At 39.7% G+C, this 14,307-nt stretch overlaps 1 protein-coding gene across 4 annotated transcripts in view; it reads right to left on the reverse strand.

Moving 5' to 3' along the window:
* The window catches only part of LOC100348313 (cadherin-related family member 4), a 233,772-nt gene that overhangs the window by 70,324 nt on the left and 149,141 nt on the right, over window positions 1–14,307 (reverse strand). For all 4 annotated transcript variants that reach the window (XM_051848885.2, XM_051848886.2, XM_051848884.2 and 1 more), the window contains exons 15-17: window positions 8,928–9,033; window positions 7,958–8,179; window positions 6,965–7,110 (exon numbers count right to left, since the gene is read on the reverse strand). In XM_051848885.2, the coding sequence (XP_051704845.2) occupies window positions 6,965–7,110; window positions 7,958–8,179; window positions 8,928–9,033 (474 nt within the window). The remainder of the gene's footprint in view (window positions 1–6,964; window positions 7,111–7,957; window positions 8,180–8,927; window positions 9,034–14,307) is intronic.

Here is a 14,307-nt window from a genome sequence, read left to right on the forward strand (position 1 = left end):
CATCTACTTTCTGTTTATTTTATACTCATAAGAATTCAACAAGTAGTAAGAAAAAAAATAACACTGTTCCTAAACAGTTAAGTTTTCATATCTTTTAAAAAGCATATTTCAGGTAGTATGACTCAACTCACAGATTATCATTTCAAAAGAAACTGCTGGAACTTTCTTCAGAGCATCTGCTCAGGTTTTTCAATTCAATGAACCTGGTTTTTCTGCCTTTTTAGGGATACCATGAGTGTTTTTGTCAAAGTTGCAAGTTGATCAGATGCTTGTAGTAACAACTTTTTAACCAATGCAGTCCTAAATGTCCCTGCATGCTTTTTTTTTTTTTAAGATTTATTTGAAAGTCAGAGTTACACACAGAGAGAAGGAGAGGCAGAGAGACAGAGGTCTTGCATCTGCTGGCCCACTCCTCAATTGGCCGCAATGGCCGGAGCTGCGCTGATCTGAAACCAGGAGCCAGGAGATTCTTCCGGGTCTCCCATGCAGGTACAGGGACCCAAGGACTTGGGCCATCCTCTACTGCTTTCCCAGGCCATAGCCGAGAGCTGGATCGGAAGTGGAGCAGCTGGGACTTGAACTGGCGCCTGTATGGGATGCCAGCACTGCCAGCTGGAGCTTTACCCGCTATGCCACAGCGCCAGCTTCCCCCGCCCCCGAATTCTTTTACTACAATAAAACTGTGCACTTCTGCACACCAGACCTCACTTCATTTTCATGACGGTGCACTGTTAACATGCTCAGAACACCTGGTGATTTGAGATGCAATGAATGTCAACACTGTCCTCACTAATTTCTAATCAGCACCATGCTCCAACTAGTCTATTAAATATTGTTACTGTTCTATGTGTTTCTTCCACAAAAGATGCCCCATTCATGCTAATACTACCTCACCCTATTGTGCAGACTTTTTATAATGTAAACACTGTTGTTGATAGAACAACAACAGCTGGCTGATATCAAAATTAAGCTGTCGGGTAGAAGTTCAGCCTAGCAGTTGAGATGTGCTTGGGATGCTCGATGCTTGCTTCTAGTATCCAAGTATCTGGCTGTGAGACCTGGTTCTGCTTTGAATTCCAGCTAGTTACCAATGCACAATCCAGGAGGCAGTGAGTGATAACTCAAGTACTTGGGTCCCTACAACCCACAAGGGAGTCATGGATGGAGTTCCTGGCTTCTGGCTTCAGCCCAGCCCGCCCCTGGTTTGTTGCGGCATTTGGGGAGTGAAACAACAGATGGTAGTTCTCTGCCTGTCATCTCTGTTTCTCTCTCTCTCTCTGCCTTTTAATTAATTAATTTAAAAAATCCATAACATTGTCATATTACTATCCATACTATATTTATAAATAGACCCTGCAACATCACTCCTGCTCACGAGGTCATGCCAAAAATGCACACCGAGCTGTTGGTAACAGTCATATCCAAAGCCATTCTGCCCAGGTCCTCAGCTTGACGCCACTGGATGAGGCTGACATCACTGTGCCTCAACGGATTTACTATTCTACAGGTTATAGCTTTTCCTAAGAGTCTGTGGGTTTTGACTCTGAGCTCCTGTTCAGCCAGGTTTACCTGTAGGAATCTTCTGCAGCTTCCATAGCACTTAGGACTCTCCAAAAAAGCTTTGCTTCTGTTTCCACCTCAAAATAAAACACCAAGGTCTTTTTTTTTTTTTTTAGTCTAAACTTGCACCGGGTTTTGCAGTGGGCTACAGTGTGTAGCATTCCAACGAAATATGCATTTCCTTCAAGTCTCAGGGCACACATTCTCCCCCTTAACTCAAGAGTCCAGTTTTAGACAAACTTTCTTGTTGCCTGCCTGAGCGCAGGATGTGAGTATGTCCATCCCATGTCTCATCACATGCGGTTCCAGCTCCCTGCCTTAATCACTCCCAAATTTTCATTTCCTGTTTTTCCTTGCATGTGGAACTCACAGCGAAGATGCTCCAGGAACAGTTGGTGGTGTAGGGAGCCTCTTTGTTTTAGAAAAGCTTCTGGAAATTTTTCTTAATTTATTTTGAGGTTAGTTTTCTACTGTAATGACATTATTATTATTATTATTATTATTATTTTTAACAGGCAGAGTTAGACAGTGAGAGAGAGAAACAGAGAGAAAGGTCTTCCTTTTTCCGTTGGTTCACCCCCCAAATGGCCGCCACGGCCAGCGTGCTGCGCCGATCCGAAGCCAGGAGCCAGGTGCTTCCTCCTGGTCTCCCATGCGGGTGTAGGACCCAAGCAGTTGGGCCATCCTTCACTGCCTTCCCGGGCCAGAGCAGAGAGCTGGACTGGAAGAGGAGCAACCGAGACAGAATCTGGCGCCCCAACCAGGACTAGAACCTGGGGTGCCGGCGCCACAGGCGGAGGATTAGCCTAGTGAGCCGTGGCACCAGCCAATGACATTATATTTTATCTCATTTTTCCCAAGGTGTTTTGAGCCAAGTAATTCTCTGAGATATGTACTCTGACTTCTGGGTGAATATGGAAGTAAACTGTATCCATTGCAATACTGTTGCTTAGACCACTGTCAGACCTGGGAGCAGCAGAAGGCAAAATCAATTTGCTCTTTTGCGACTTCATTTCCGTTTTCTATAATTTACATTCTGAACACATGGACATGTGTAGCTCTTATGACAACAAAAGGATCTCATTGCATTCAAGTTCTTTAATCGGCGATATACACCCTGGATGAAAGTAACCACAGTGGGGTGTGAGCTTTTGGAGAACTGAGAAATTGTCTCCAGATTGGCACCCAGTCCCTGTGTATTGTTTCATTCTCGCTTGCACTGTATTCCGAAAGCCATGCTCCATGCAGAAGGAATACACTGGGCCTTGAAGGGTAAGTAGAAGTCCAACAAATGAAGAAGGGAGCAAGGACTAAAGGACACACTACACTGAGAGCAAAATCCAGAGGTCTGGGAGCACAAGTGATGGCGAAGGAACAAGTCAGTGCACAGATGTTAGCAGGGAGTCATGGCAGTCTGGAGTGCTTTTTATTGATCTTTTGTTTTGTTGCTGTTTTAGTAATGAAGGTAGACATTCTAAACTAAAATAGCTTCAGCTAAAATTTGCAAAATACATAGAGATGATGTGAAGAAAATATTTAATCATATGGAAAAATAGCCATGACATACTTTAACATGTTTAGAAAATAAAATTTGTCATGGTTTGAGATAATGTTCCACCACAGATACTGGGAGAACGATCTTTGTCGTTATGCCTTTAACAAACAATAAAAGAATATAATGATCAAAGGGCTGGTACAAAGGATTGGCTATGTTTTTGATAACCACACTTGTTGATTTTTAGTCTCTGTAAACAACAATTTCTTTACATATAAAATGGTAATGCTAACTTATATGTATTGTCAAAAAACCCTCCAAAAAAATTGTACCAATTTAATTTAAATTTCTGAAAAAAAATCCTTTGTCTATTACCTATATAATTTCCAAACAAAATATCTGCTTTTGGGGGGTCCAATTTAATATGCAAAAATAAATTATTGTCATTGTTTCCTTGTTTACTACAATATTTGCCAATTTTTATATTAACAAGAAACTCCTATTGAGCTCTTTTCTTTCTGATTATGACTGGCTAAAGATATTAATATTTGAAATTCTAATATAAATGCTGTAAATATATTTTTTTCAATTTTCTGTTTGCCTTTCCATGAAATTACACTATTATTGAACTGCAGATAGGCTGTCTTTGCAGTCGGGCCTAACAATATTGACGTGTATGATGCCTGCCTTGTGAGGATGCTTAGAAAATCCTCACGAAGGGGTCAGCACTGTGGCCTTCAGCGGCAGCATCCCATATGCACTCCAGTTCAAGTCCTGGTTATTCCACTTCTGTTACAATTCCCTGCTAATGTGCCTGAGAATGCATCAGATAATGGCCAAAATGCTTGGCCCTTGCACCCATAAGGGAGACCCAGATGAAGCTCCTGGCTCCTGGACTAATCCCATATGCTACAGCCATTTTGAGAGTGAACCAGAGGATAAAAGATTCTCTCTTGCTCTCTTTCTCTCTCTCTCTCTCTGTAACTCTACTTTTCAAATAAATATACACACCTTAAGAAAAAGAAATATTCCCCCATATTCAAGATTTTGTGAATGTTTGCTTATGGTTGTTTATTGCTTTACATATAAATTTTTAATCTTCTTAAACTAGGAATCAATGTTTGTTGTTTTCCAAATCAGGTACTAGTTATTCTAATCTTATTTATGCAATAATTTATCATGAACCTACTAACTTACATGTTGGATCCTAGACTTACTATTATTTTCCATTTATCTATATATGTATCTACAATCTATTAGGGATATACCTTTTAATCTCATAGCTTTCTTTTTTTAAAAAATGTATTTATTTATTTGAAAGGCAGAGTTATGAAGAGAGAGAAGGAGGGACAGACAAAGAAATCTTCCCTCTTCTGGTTCACTCTCCAAATGGTCCCAACAACCAGGGCTGGAGAATGCCAAAGCCGTGAGCCAGGAGCTTCTTCCAGGTCAACCACACGGATGCAGAGATCCAAGCACGTGCACCATCCTCTGCTGCTTTTCCAGGCACATTAGTCAGGAGCTGAATTGGAAGTGGAAGTGCTGGGACTCGAACTAGCACCCATATGGCATGCTGGCACTGCAGGCCAGGGCTTCAACCTACTGAGCCACTGCGCCAGCCCCAATATCTTAGCTTTATAACATCTAAGCCTGTTTGTTTGAGAAAACAAATTGGCATTTGCCTCGCTCTGTTTGGGCTGCGAAAACAAAATACCATTGACTGCATGCCTTGAACAACAGAAATATATTTTCTCACAGTTCTATGGGCTCAAGTCCAAAATCAAGGTCTGGTAGCATTTGGTTTTTGGTGCGGGTTCTCTTCCAGGCTTGCAAGCTGCAGCCTTCTCACTGTGCTCTCTCATGGTGGAGAGAGATGAAGTTCTCTGGTGTCTCTTGTTAAATGGACAATAGTCTTACAGAGCCAGGGCCTCACCCTGATTTCTTCATCTCACGCTAATCACCTCATAATCCAAATACAAATAACTTCCAAGTGCAGTCTCATGGAGGGTAAGGACTTACATGACTCAGGGAGTCATTAAAGTACTAACCTTTTATTTTTATGAAATACATAGATTTTTGATTTTTGCTCATTCTTACAGATGAAATTTCCATCTAATCGATTCCTTTGATTTAAGTAGTATGACTACACTGTGTTTCTTTTTTTTTTAAGATTTTATTTATTTATTTGAGAGGTGGAATTACAGACAGAGAGAGGGAGAGACAGAGAGGAAGGTCTTCCATCCACTGGTTCACTCCCCAAATGACCACAATGGCCAGAGATGGGACCATCCGAAGCCAAGAGCCATGAGTTCCTTCCAGGTCTCCCACGTGGGTACAGGGCCCAAGCACTTTGTCTTCTACTGCTTTCTCAGGACTTAGCAGAGAACTAGACCATAAGAGGTGCCCATATGGGATGCCAGAACCACAGGTGGAGGCCCAACCTACTGCACCACAGCGCCAGCCACTCTGTTTCTTTTTGTATGTCAGCTTCAATCTTTTTATGGAGCTAGGTATAGCATCAAAAAAACTGTTTGTATCAGCTTATAGTTTCTGAATATTTTCATCCTTCCATCCAAAGTTTGTTCGGTAGTATGTTTAGAGGACAGGCATTTAAATTCTGTAGCAATGTCTTCAGCAAAGGTTAAGCCCACACTTGGATGGTGGGAAATGGATATAACTTTTTGCATAGTTTCAGGAAATGAAGGACTCATTTCTGAATAAATCCTACCAGGCACATAAGAGAAAGACATATGAATGATATCACGGCTGAAGAACAAAGACATCTTTTGTTCTCATAACCGTTGGAACATAGGCAAAAAGAAAATGCAATCATCAGATTACAGAAGTGCAAATGGGAAGACACCTACCGTTGGCCCTGTAATATTGAGTGTTCCTGGGGTACATTACTGAAAGCTTACATTAGGAAAGAAGGTTCATTAGCTTAAGATATTTTTGAGTCATGGTTGAAGCCATGCAAGTCACTTCATTAAGTTTCTCTCCACAAATATTTTTAGGCGGGTTTATTGTGTTTTCCAGACATAATGAGCCTATGGTGGTGATGGTAACACTGAGTCATGAGCACCACTCACTATTTAACTCACCAAAAGCACATATGAAAGTGCTCACCATGCAGGAGCGTACACAGGCTCTCAACAATGCCTGTGGTTTTAAATCTTTTTTATTAGAAGTTGCTGCCTTTTCCTTAGGATCCAGTGCTGGCATTCTTACAGCTCCCAAGAAGCAAAAAAGAATGCAAACAAAATCATAAGATAAAGAAAATTTGGCACTATCTATAAAGGAGAATTTCACTCTCTGTTCCACCAATGGAAGCCATGTACAGAATTGTATTGATGCAAGTCTTGAACAAGCCAAGTTAAATATAGTTTTGCATTGAATATTTTAAAAATACTTAGAAGATCTCACCTCTGTACTTCATGTTTGTGAGACTCTGTGGCTGATCTCAGAATATTTACTAGTGATAATATTAAAATATTTCTTCATTGAAAGACAGAGAGGGAGAGATTGGTTAGACAAACAGAAAGATAGCTTAAATGTCCTGACAGGGTAAGCTCTAGAACTCTAAAACATGTGCTTGTTAATGACAATAGGTTTCACCGCAGAATTATCCTTGCCACAACTTAAGTACAATCGAGGTATGAAGCATTCCTCATGTAAATTCAGCTTCTTAGAACAATTGAATTAATTCAGAAGTCACACCATATTAATTTCATAATGACAATTTTAACATGTTATGTTACAGTTTAGAATATTTTCAAAGCAAACATTTGCCTCTCTACATTTATGTTCACACTGAAGGAATCGAATATATAGCCATTCTTAACTATGCTTTATTTTTTATTTCTCAATGCCTAAGGGAAAACAGTAACACAAGCAGTGATTCATTCTTACCAGGACATGGACGGTCACCTGAGCAGTAGCACTTCTCTGTCTGATGGGGTCAGGGAGGGCGTCATTGTCCAAGTCTGTTACTCTCACAGCTATCTTGTATTGTGATTGCATTTCCCTGTCTAGGGAATCCAACAGTTTTATCATTCCTAACACAAGCATAAAGTGAGACATGGTAGGTCAGGATTAATAAATCTCCAACTTATATGAATTATAAACTATGTTCATTATATACATTAAATAATCATTGCAATAACAAATGCAAATTAACTAATGCACATCACCTTTCTTTAGATAGAGATATCCCTAATATGACAGCAAAACCATGAAACATGTTAATTTGTACACTGTTTTGGTCACTTGTTACACATTTGTAGACCTCTGGAAGATTATGTAGTGCTTTCTGGAGTTCAGCATGGCAAAGATCAACACTTCACTGTTTTTCTTGAAGTAACCAAGGCATTTGGATTCAGCTGACAAACCCAGGTGAATATTACATAGTTCAAGATCCAGTTGTGTTTGAAGATGTCCCCATGCTCATGGTTTCTTTCTTTCTTTCTTTTTTCTTTTTTTTTTTTTTTTTTTTTTTTTTTTTTTGACAGGCAGAGTGGACAGTGAGAGAGACAGAGACAGAGAGAAAGGTCTTCCTTTTCCATTGGTTCACCCCAACAGCCGCAGCGGCTGGCGCACCACGCTGATCTGAAGCCAGGAGCCAGGTGCTTCTCCTGGTCTCCCATGCGGGTGCAGGGTCCAAGGACTTGGGCTATCCTCCACTGCACTCCTGGGCCACAGCGGAGAGCTGGACAGGAAGAGGAGCGACTGGGACAGAATCCAGCGCCCTGACTGGGACTAGAACCTGGTGTGCCGGCGCTGCAGGCAGAGGATTAGCCTATTGAGCTGTGGCGCCGGCCGCTCATGGTTTCTAAGTACAACCACCCACAATGAGTATATGTGAGTTCCTTAATTATAGAGTGAATATCAGTGTTTTTACAGTACCTGTATTGGGTTCGATGTAAAATTTGGGAGGTGTTCCCAAATTGCCTCCAACAATGGCATATTTTACATTGTTAAATGGCCAGTCCGCATCTGTAAATGTAATTTCCCCAACTAGTGTATCAACTGGACTATTTTCAAATATGCTGAAGGTAAAGGCCAATGTGGTTCCAGTTGGATTCAGTTCATTTATGCGACTCACTCTTACGATGACTGTAATCATTGCTATGGAGAAACATGTACACAAAAAATGTAGCTGGATAGATCATAAAGCCCCTTCAGTAACTCTTACTTTTTCATTTTACTTTCTGAAACTTCACATTATATCTTTCATTCTGAGTGCATAAATTATACATATACATTTATGTTGGCAAGTCTTATTAAGTTACTACTTTTTAAGTCATACAATATTAAAGCTAATAGTAGGAGTAAAATATTCTACAAAATGATTTTGAACATCTGTCCAGATAGCTGCTTTTCTAGCATAGTTAAACATAAATGCTTCTGTTCTGAACAAAGCATCAGAGTTTCTGAGAATAGATGTAGTGTTGACTAGTGGAAATAGGACTAAAGTACTTTACCATGACAATGTAAGAAGGCAACAATGAAGGAAATGCAATTTACTATGAGAATCTGAACATTAGAATCTTCTCTAGTATTAAATAAAGTAATTCCTTGATAAATCTTTTAAAAGCAAAAAGACTTCAGAAAAGCTAACCTTTGACATTGCCCGTTAAGTAACTACAAAATGCAGTACCAAACATTTCAACATAATTTTCCCACTGTAGTTCCAGTTTTTGTTTATACTTTCAGATTTTCAATAGCAGTACACAAAATAAGTTAATAAATAATAACATAGAATTTATTATACTCTATCACTGGAATATTTACAGGTATTGCACATCTAAAACTAATTTTTTAAAGAATTAGATATTTTATATCATGCAGCTATTTTGATTTAATGACTTCTTACTTGATAATACAGGATTTCCTTCATCAGACACTCTTACAAAGAGGGTGTATTTGAAGTGCATTCCTGCAAAAACAGCATTATCAAAATCTAGATGTGACGGTCCAATCTGCAGATGAAAAATAGTACATTGAAAATCTTGCTTTGCTTTGTTTGAGTTAAACATCTATTTTGTCATCTATATAAATTCAAAATGAAGACATGTGGGACCTATTTTGGTTAACAAATGAGTGAAAGCGATATTTTACAACAGTGTTGTCAATCATCAAACAGGAATATAACATAAGCCACCGTCACATTAATTTTTCTAGTAGCCACTTTTAAACAAGTATTTTTAAAAGTTAGACAATTATAGCAAAATATTTTATTTAATCAAACATATCCAAAATATTATCATTTCCACATATAATCAATATAAAAATGAGATACTTACATTTGTTCATATTTACTCTGTGAAATCTGTTATTTCACAATTGTAACATATCTTAATTTGGATGTATATTTGTTATTAATGGGCTATGTAGCTGGTGGCTTCCACAATGCATAGCAAAGTTTTATAACAAGTAGGCCATAAATTCACTGCCTGACTACATAATGGCAGTGTATAACATTCTATTGTAAAAAATACATTAATAGGGCCGGCGCCGCGGCTCACTAGGCTAATCCTCCGCCTAGCGGCGCCGGCACACCGGGTTCTAGTCCCGGTCGGGGCGCCGGATTCTGTCCCGGTTGCCCCTCTTCCAGGCCAGCCCTCTGCTGTGGCCAGGGAGTGCAGTGGAGGATGGCCCAGGTGCTTGGGCCCTGCACCCCATGGGAGACCAGGAAAAGCACCTGGCTCCTGGCTCCTGCCATCGGATCAGCGCGGTGCGCCGGCCGCAGCGCGCCGGCCGCGGCGGCCATTGGAGGGTGAACCAACGGCAAAGGAAGACCTTTCTCTCTGTCTCTCTCTCTCACTGTCCACTCTGCCTGTCAAAAAAATAAAAAAAAAAATACATTAATAGAAAGATCAGGATTTCATCTTTTGTGTGCATTCATTTTCAAGGATTAATTTGCCACAGGCTGTCTGTCCCCTCTTCCAGACACTTTGTAAATACAGCTGATCCATGACTTACTAAATTTTTTCAACTTTGTGTTGGTGTATGAAACCATACACACTTAATAGAGATGAACTTTGAATTTTGAATTTTGATCCTTTTGGGCTACCGAAAGTAGGGTTTCTTTCTCTCTCTCTCTCTCTCTATCCCCCACCCCCACCCCCACCCATGTGGGCAGTGCTGCAGTTCAGTCAGCTCTGTGATCACAAAGAGGAGCTACAATGATCACTAGGTTAGATAGATTAAATGCATTTTCCATTTGTAATATTTTCAACTTAGGATTGATTTTTCTAGATATATCCCCTTGAAAATCGAGGAGCATCTGTAGTTACCATGAAGGGTATTTAAGATATGTAAAGAGAAGTTGTCATGAATTCATTGCATTTATTTTTCAAAATGAATGAAGTCTGGGTTAGTATCAGTGGGAATAGTGTTGTAGAAACCAGATTTCTATTGCAAGTCTCAAAATCATGCAAAAACAAAACTCGGGTTCACCCTGAGAGAGGTCAAAGCATCTCATGTTTTTGCTGTTTCACTTTATTCTCCAGGGAAGTATACGCAGCACAGGTGTGATGTTTGCAGGATTTTGAATAATGTTAAAGACAAGGGGCCATCTGAGAGTCTTCCCTTGAGAGCTGATGCATAATCACACAGTCCCTACAGTGGTCGTAGCCCAGACTGGGTCTGAGACCACCAAAGGGCACAGTGCAGAGCGTCTGAATGCATGCTGTGTCTCAGTTTCTCTAAGGCTCTCTCCGTGCCTACAGTCACATGAACTGCTTTTCTCAACAAGCACTTCCTAGGGAGGACAGTCATATGCAGGAAGCAGGAGGTGAGTTGTTATAGAGAAGCTCAGGAGCATAACTTTATGCTCTGAGTTATTCTAGCATGTTCCATGAAGTACAGAAATTGGAGATTGTAAATGCATTAATCAAATTGGAGAAAAGCATTTCTTCATATATGAAGTGAAATGTAGACAGTTCGTAAGATACCTTTCAATCCTAAAGTCCAGTAGTCTACCTTCTATGTGGATAAAGAAAAGAGACATAAAGAACACCAGTGGTGGGGCTGGCATTGTGACAGAGCAGGTTAAGCCCCAGCCTGCAATTTCAGTGTCCCTTATAAGAGTGTGAGTTCAATTTCCTGCTGCTCCACTTGTGATTCAGCTCCCTGCTAATGCACCTGGGAAAGCAGCGGAGGATGGCCCAAGTGCTTGGGCCTCTCCCCAAATTCCTGGCTCCTGACTGCAGCCTGGCCAAGCCTTGTCTGTTGTGGGCATTTGGGAAGTAAACAGTGGATAGAAGATTCTCTCTCTCTCTCTCTCTCTCTCTCTCTCTTCTCTGTAACTCTGCCCCTCAAGTATATGCATAAGTCTTAAAAAAATCCCAATGGCATGGATAGTCTTCTTATTCTCCTATATAATCATTGTGCCTTTTCTCTTCTTATATTGTGATGACCTGAAGAAACTGCAACAAATTGAGAGTGAGAAGAATTACAACTACAATAAGAAAATAACCAAAGAGGCCAGTATTATGGTGCAGTTTTTTAAGCCACTGCTTGCATTACTGGCATCCCATATATTGGAGTGCTGGTTTGAGTATTGGCTGCTCCACTTCCCATCCAACTTCCTGCTGATGTGCCTGGGAAGGCAGTGGAGGATGACCCAGGGAGGTCTGCATGTTGCAGCCATCTGGGAAGTGAACCACTACAGGATGGAAGAAGTTGCAGCCATCTGGGAAGTGAACCACTACAGGATGGAAGATTTTGTGTTTCTGTCTGTCTCCTGTGCTCACTCCCTCTTTCATGCATTCTCTCTCTCTCTCTCTCTCTCTCTCTGTCTCTCTCTCTCTCTCCTGTCACTCTGCCTTTCAAATAAATAAATCTGTATAAAAAATAAAATAACCAGAGACAGGTTAAAACATAGAGAGAATTCTGTATCTGTGAGGGATGGTATTGTAGGTCATTATAGAAATGTCACTTGCAGATTGTGATCCTTAAATTTGAAAAAAAAATTAGCTGACTTCCCACTTCCCTCCATGCTACAAAACTAATTCCTCTGCATTTAGAAAAACTGAAGTATGAAAGGGCACTTGCTAAAATATTTACGGGAAAGCATATTTTCCAAATATTTTAACATATTATATAAACCCATAAGGAAAACAAACAATATAAGAATGTTTATCCTCAACAGAGGAGATGCAAATATATCATATTTATTTACATAATGGTTGAATATATGAGATGTGCAACCTTGTTACCAGTCAGGTAGAAGCATACCAAGCTCTGTGAGTATCAGATATCATGACAAGGATATTGGAAGAGAGCAATGCTTATCGATTGCTATTGAGAGGAGAAACCAACACCTTGATACTATCTCAGGTAGCTGAACATTTGCATGCACTGTGACATGACAGTTCTTTTAGCTTAGATACACCTCAAGTAAATTATGAAAAATTTAATTGAAAGATAAGTCTATTTTAGTGCAAAGTAATTTTGAAATTCATGCCTAATTTTGCCATAATACACATTTTTTTTTCTATGAACTTGCTGAAGACTCCTTGTATAGATTTCACAGATCATGTTGTTTGTGGGTACCAAGAGAAACACACAAGTATGTTCATTACAATAATAGACATAATGCACAAGAATCAAAAGCAAGTTCAAATCGCCATCAGTGGGAGAATGGGCACAGTCACTCAAGGGAATATTAAGGAATAGCATGCGTTATGATAAGGAGATAGACACTCACTATATGTAGATGTCTCTTAGAAACCTAAAGCAAATTAAGAGAAGACTGCAGCAATGGTAGTACTTTGTCAAAGCTTAATAGCTACGCAAACAAAGCGATATTGTCTAAGAGCATGTATACAGATGATAAAACTGTGAAATCCCCATGGCTGTGACAAATGCTAACTTCAGGATATTGGTGCCTGCAGGGGATCAGTGGAGGACTAGCAAGGACAGAATGTTCTAACTATGAAGTGAAGTGAGGTAGTCAGGGGTTTATTTTGTTGCTATGCTTCACAACTTGTGAAAGTGTTAGCTTTTTATGCTGCATGTGTCGAATATTATCTTACAAAATAACTTTAAATGAACTAAGCAATAAAAACATGTTTGGTGACTTTTCTGGTCAAGGCTCATGAAAGGGAATTAACTTAATAAAACAAAGATTAACAATACTGATTTAAAGAAATATTCATGTTTTATTAGTATATTAATAAGTTGAATGTACTGCATGTGAAATCATTTAGACATATTAAATAATCATTCTTTGTAAAATATTGAGATGATACGGCTGGGGCCAGTGCTATGAAGTAGTAGGCTAAACCTCCATCTGTGGCACTGGCCTCCCATATGGGTAGTGGTTCATGTTCTGGCTGCTCCTCTTCCCATCCAGCTCTCTGCTTATGGCCTGGGAAAGCAGTGGAAGATGGACCACGTGCTTAGGCCCCTGCACCTGTGTGGGAAACCCAGAAGAAGCTCCTGGCTCCTGCCTTCAGATTGGCCCAACTCTGGCCATTTCAGCCACTTGGTGAGTGAACCAGTGGATGGAAGACCTTTCCCTCTGTCTCTGTCTCTGCCTCTCTCTCTGTGTGTGTGTGTGTGTGTGTGTGTGTGTGTAACTTTGCCTCTCAAATAAATAAATAAATCTTAAAAAATAAAACAGAAAAAAGTGATATGGCTATCACTAGCAGTGGTGAACTTTGCTCATGAATTAATTAAGAAAAATTTAAGTTAGCATCTAGTAGTACCCTGAACCTTTAACCATGATTTTGTCTTAAAACCCTTAGTACTTATTCTAAATCCTGGTTGTTAGTGATTGGTAAAACTCTTTCCCCACATATTACAACCCACATGTCAGTAAATGATTAGCAAAGACAAATGCATTTTATTTAAATTTTTCTTTAAAAAAGTACCTAAATTATGGCTTTTTGTGAGTTTGAAACTCAAGCATTGTTGGAAAGCCAAACACACGTTCTTTCTATGTTCTCCTAATAAATGTTTTATTCACTAAGTATTAAAATTATGTCAGCTGCTTTTCCTACCAACTGGCTCCTTTTCCCTGGCTGCTGCAGAACCAAAATGATCCTGCTGCTGTAATAACCTTTCTGAATGTAATCATCCATTGGGAAAAATACTATTGTTCTCATCCAATTACATAAAATTTGAGGAAAAAAAGAGGGGGGTCATATCACACACCACTGAGCTTAGTACAGGTTAGTATTACATAATTTCCCTGGAAAAGGGGAAAAAAATCCATCATAGGTTTCTCTGGTCTAATGGTTTTG

The sequence above is a fragment of the Oryctolagus cuniculus genome, chromosome 3 (assembly GCF_964237555.1).
Source record: "Oryctolagus cuniculus chromosome 3, mOryCun1.1, whole genome shotgun sequence".
Taxonomy (NCBI): Eukaryota; Metazoa; Chordata; class Mammalia; order Lagomorpha; family Leporidae; genus Oryctolagus; species Oryctolagus cuniculus.